The 4645-nt window shown below is 36.5% G+C and overlaps 1 protein-coding gene across 1 annotated transcript; it reads left to right on the forward strand.

Moving 5' to 3' along the window:
- Positions 1 to 775: 775 nt before the first annotated feature.
- On the forward strand, positions 776 to 931 carry LOC308351463 (large ribosomal subunit protein eL39-like; the record flags this gene model as incomplete). The annotated part of the gene is made up of 1 exon (XM_080817112.1): positions 776 to 931. One exon carries the CDS (start codon positions 776 to 778, stop codon positions 929 to 931), a length of 156 nt encoding a protein of 51 aa, XP_080673238.1.
- Positions 932 to 4645: the final 3714 nt, after the last annotated feature.

Consider the following 4645-nt stretch of genomic DNA (forward strand, 5'->3'; position numbering starts at 1 on the left):
ATGGTAGGTATATAACAAATGGTTGAAAAATGAGTACATATGAAGGGAGCAGAGAGGAAAGGCTAGAACTTGTATCTATTAGCCTAACATTGGTAGTTGTGGCAAAGAAACATTTCTAAGGATAAGAAAAAAGGGACTCCTGGGTGACTCAGTGGGTTTAAAGCCTCAGCCTTTGGCTTGGGTCATGATCCTGTGGTCCTGGGATTGAGTCCCAGGGTCCTGGGATCGACCCCCGCATCGGGCTCTCTGCTCAGGGGGGAGCTGCTTCCTCCTCTCTCTCTCTCTCTCTCTGCCTGCCTCTCTGCTTACTTGTGATCTCTGTCTGTCAAATAAATAAATAAAATCTAAAAAATAAAAAAAAGAAAGGAAACAACTCTGCAAGCTGTCCATGAAACAAACCATTGTGCTCAAAGTACCATCATTTGATAATACCTTCTGTGCTATCCTGTACTCCTTATGTTATCTTTACCATTTGTATCTTGCTTAATTTTTTTGATTAACACCTTTTCCTTAAAAATATTTACAAAGAAGCAAAACCAGTTCTGATATAAATCACAAAAGTGGATGCCTACAGGCAGAGATTGACTGGGATCTTCTAGGGAGATGAAAACATTCTACGTCTCAATGTGGTATATATATTTCTTAAAACTCATTGAATTATAGGCTAAAGGACTGTGCTGATTAAAGTATGTGACTTTTTCCTCGATTAAAAATGTATTTAAAGTTTTCTCTTTTTCCCCACCATCCTGTTGTGTGCCGCTCCCTGTTTCTGAGCATGTCTTCTCACAAGACTTTCAGGATCAAGCGATTCCTGGCCAAGAAACAAAAGCAGAATCATCCCATTCCCCAGTGGATTCAGATGAAAACTGGTAATAAAATCAGGTATAACTCCAAGAGGAGGCACTGGAGGAGAACCAAGCTGGGTCTCTAAGGCGTCCCACATTGTGAGATGACACACCTAATTGGCACCACATATTTAATTAAGCTCCTTGAAGATCATGTATTCTATTCTATCACCCTGTAAACACCTTTCTACCTGGCCAATAGATACCTTTTATCAGGGAAATGATTTTTCTGTTACTATTCCTCTGCACCAGTAGGTTGGTTTGGTAATAAATGTGAGACTGTTAAAAAAAAAAAAGTATTTAGCAACATGGACAGGACTGGAAGAGATTATGCTGAGTGAAATAAGTCAAACAGAGAGAGTCAAGTATCATATGGTTTCACTTATTTGTGGAGCATAACAAATAATATAGAGGACAAGGGTAGATGGAGAGGAGAAGGGAGTTGAGGGAAATTGGAAGGGGAGGTGAACCATGAGAGACTATGGACTCTGAAAAACAACCTGAGGGTTTTGAAGGGGCGGGGGGTGGGAGGTTGGGGGAACCGGGTGGTGGGTATTAGGGAGGTCACAGATTGCATGGAGCACTGGGTGTGGTGAAAAAACAATGAATACTGTTACGCTGAAAATAAATAAAAAATTTAATTTAAAAAAGTATTTAAAGAAAAGAAATAGATCAGGTAACTAAAATACATTGACAATTAAAACAAAACAAAATAGTGTTATTAACTTCTAGATAGACACTATTCTTTACAGAAGGTTCTGAGCCTAAAGCTGCTCTCTTTTTAAGTACTTAAAAAATTATAAACAATGCTAGCAGCCATCTCTCTCCCTCTTCCCTTCCCCTTTGTTTCTTTCCTTTCTTTAAAAAAATTTATTAGCATTTTTCATTCTGTTTTTCCATAGCCATGAGTCACACCTGTCAAGGTAGGTTGCAGACCTGTGCAAGGAGGCCAAGCTTAGCACAGGGCAGGCGTATTCACAAAGAGAGTAGTGGCACAGCAATATCAGAAGATTGGCTACCTCCCAAGAGATTGATCAAATAAATAAATATATCAAGAACAATAAGATTCAGGTTTCTCATTACTTGAAAGAGTTACAAATATGGAAAAATATAAAGCTTGAATAAATCCACTGGGCATCGGGTTAGAATTGGATGTACCAGAGTGAGATAAAAGTTTCCATTATAGATAAAGAAGTAAGTATAGATGTAAATGTGTGTGTAGTTCCTTAGCTATCTGCTGAAAGAGCCTGAGATCAGGAGCATCCTACTAATAATGAATACCTAGTGCTTATATCTTGGTGTCAAATGCTAAATGAATTAGAGCTCCTTGAAAAAAATGACTGAATCGAGGGTTGGGGCTTGTAAAGAACATGATGAACCTGGATCATCTTTGGTGACAGAAAGGAAGGAAATGCTCAAAAAAGGATGAGGACATGTCAAAAGAACACAGAAGTAAAGTTGAGGGGCCTCTAGCTGGCTAAATAAAGGATAACTGTAACTTTTAAATGAATGATAAGAACAATCTCTAACTCATTGAATTAGCAAGTACCCCACTGATATAAATAAATGAATGACCAAATAGTTGGAAGGAAGAGAAAGTTCCTCCATATAGTGGAAAGCCTCCAATTAAATGTAGAAGGAATAATGGTTTTAGAAAATCACCCTTATTTGGTAATAAGGGTAGTAATAATTAACCCAGGCAAGAAATTTCAATGGATACTAGCTAGTAGGTGAAAGTGAGGAAAGGAATGAATTTTTTACATAATATCAAAGTACATCCCTACAAAATACTTGTTAATTACAGATGGGACAAAAAGTAGAGAAATCATGTAGACACCATCTTGATAAAGTAGTCAAAATGAACAACACTAGTAATGGGACAAATAGTAATCATGTGCAACTGATTAGATATAATGAGTAGAGTATAGTGTGGCAGTCTGGCCAAAAAATATATAACAGGTGTAATAATGGTTATATATCCAATAATGAAGAAACATTGGATGAATCCAAACTTCAAGACATTCTAAAAAATATCCGGCCTATCTTCAAAAGTGCCAAGATCATGAAAGCTAAGTGAAGTATGGATGCAAGAGGAAGACACGCTCTAAATTCTTCTTACAGATGTCAGGGAAAGCTTGACAAAGGATATGACTTACATGGAGTCTTGTAAACACTGTCATATAAACTAGAGAGGAAATCATTTTAGGCAAGGAGATAGCATTTTCAAAGGTGTAGGGTCTCAGGTACTTGTAGAGAGCTGGGTGTACCTGGAGCACAGAGATGGTAGAAGCAGCCAGGGTGATGAGGTGGGGCCAAATGATAAAGGGCCATTTCCTTTGCCTTCTTTTGCACAGTATTATGAACACATTGTAGTTTGAGGAACTGAAAAAGGCATCTGAATTGATGTATTAGTTCAGGGTCTCTGAAAACAGATGCAAAGACAGAATTAAATGTGCAAGTTTATTAAGAGAAATGCCTGCATGAATGGAAATTGAAAGGAAGTGAAGAAGTCTGGGAGAGCCATCAGGCTGTGATGTACATCTGACCTGAGTGAAGGAGAGGTAAGGAAGTTTGCATGGAAGTTTCAGTAAAAAACTTTGGCTCAAGGACTTTCTTGATGCTTAAGCTTGGATACTTAGTCAATTATGTTCTCTGTAGTAGCAGAAAACAAGATATATTCTCATGTGTACCACATTTCAGTTTGGGACAATGGAAAGGATTTAATTGACAGAAGAGGTGAAGTATATTCCAGGGAGGAGTGTGAAAAACTTCAAGAATTGAGTATTTCACTTTTGTTCTCTTTAAATTATCTATTTTATTTTAGTTACAAAGGAATCAGGCCTTTCTGAGCCATGAGCTATGAGCATACTAAGCAATCTGCTGTTAATAAACAAGGACACCTAATCCTGGAGAGCCTACCAACTTGCCCTGGCTTCTTAATGTAGTTGAGTTTTCTGTTTTTCATATTTCGTCCATCTGTGGAGGCTAACTTAAATATCACATAACTTTCTTTTTTTCTGGAATTATTTTGATCCATGATGGTAACAAGTTGTTTTACACTGAATAGAAGCTGGTTAGTATTATATATACCTTTCAATACTAAAATAGGGAAGTATATTTTATTTACATTTAGTAGAAAAATATTTTTCCCCTTAAACACTAAGTTCATGTTGCAGGGAAAAGTTGGTAAGAAGGAATAGCAAAAGAGGTCCTTGATTTTGAAATCAACTTATCTTGAGGTCCTGTTGAGTTTGCAGAGTATGAATTCATAACACAATTTCAAGTTGCTTTAGTCTATTCTTAATTGCAAATTTCCTAAACCTTATTAAAGAAAGGAAATGGTCTTCTAGACTCATTTTATCAGGTTTGGAGTCCCCTCATTCTTTATCAAGTGCCTGAAAAGTTCTCCAAATTGTATAAGTAACAACTATAAAATATGACTCACAGCATTTTTTTCGCTGAGTAACACAATTAACACTGTAATATTATAGCCAGTATTTTGAAAAAAAATCTTATTAACATTTATTAACTGCTAGCAGAGAGATTTTTTTTAACTCTAAGAAAAAGATTCAAGATGTCTATTATAGCTTTTAACAAACTTAACAATGTGCCCTTTCCTCAAAGTATGATGTGTCTGTTCCAAATGATGCCATTTAAAAACACAACAAAGTATTTCCCTGAGTAAAAAATCGGTGGCTAGGATAATTTTGGGAATTATATTCAATGGCATGAAAATTGTTATTCCAAAAATGGATGCATACAAGAAATAGCTTAACTGAAGAATAACACTAGAGAAGTGT

The sequence above is a fragment of the Martes martes genome (genome assembly GCF_963455335.1).
Source record: "Martes martes genome assembly, chromosome: 10".
Classification (NCBI taxonomy): domain Eukaryota; kingdom Metazoa; phylum Chordata; class Mammalia; order Carnivora; family Mustelidae; genus Martes; species Martes martes.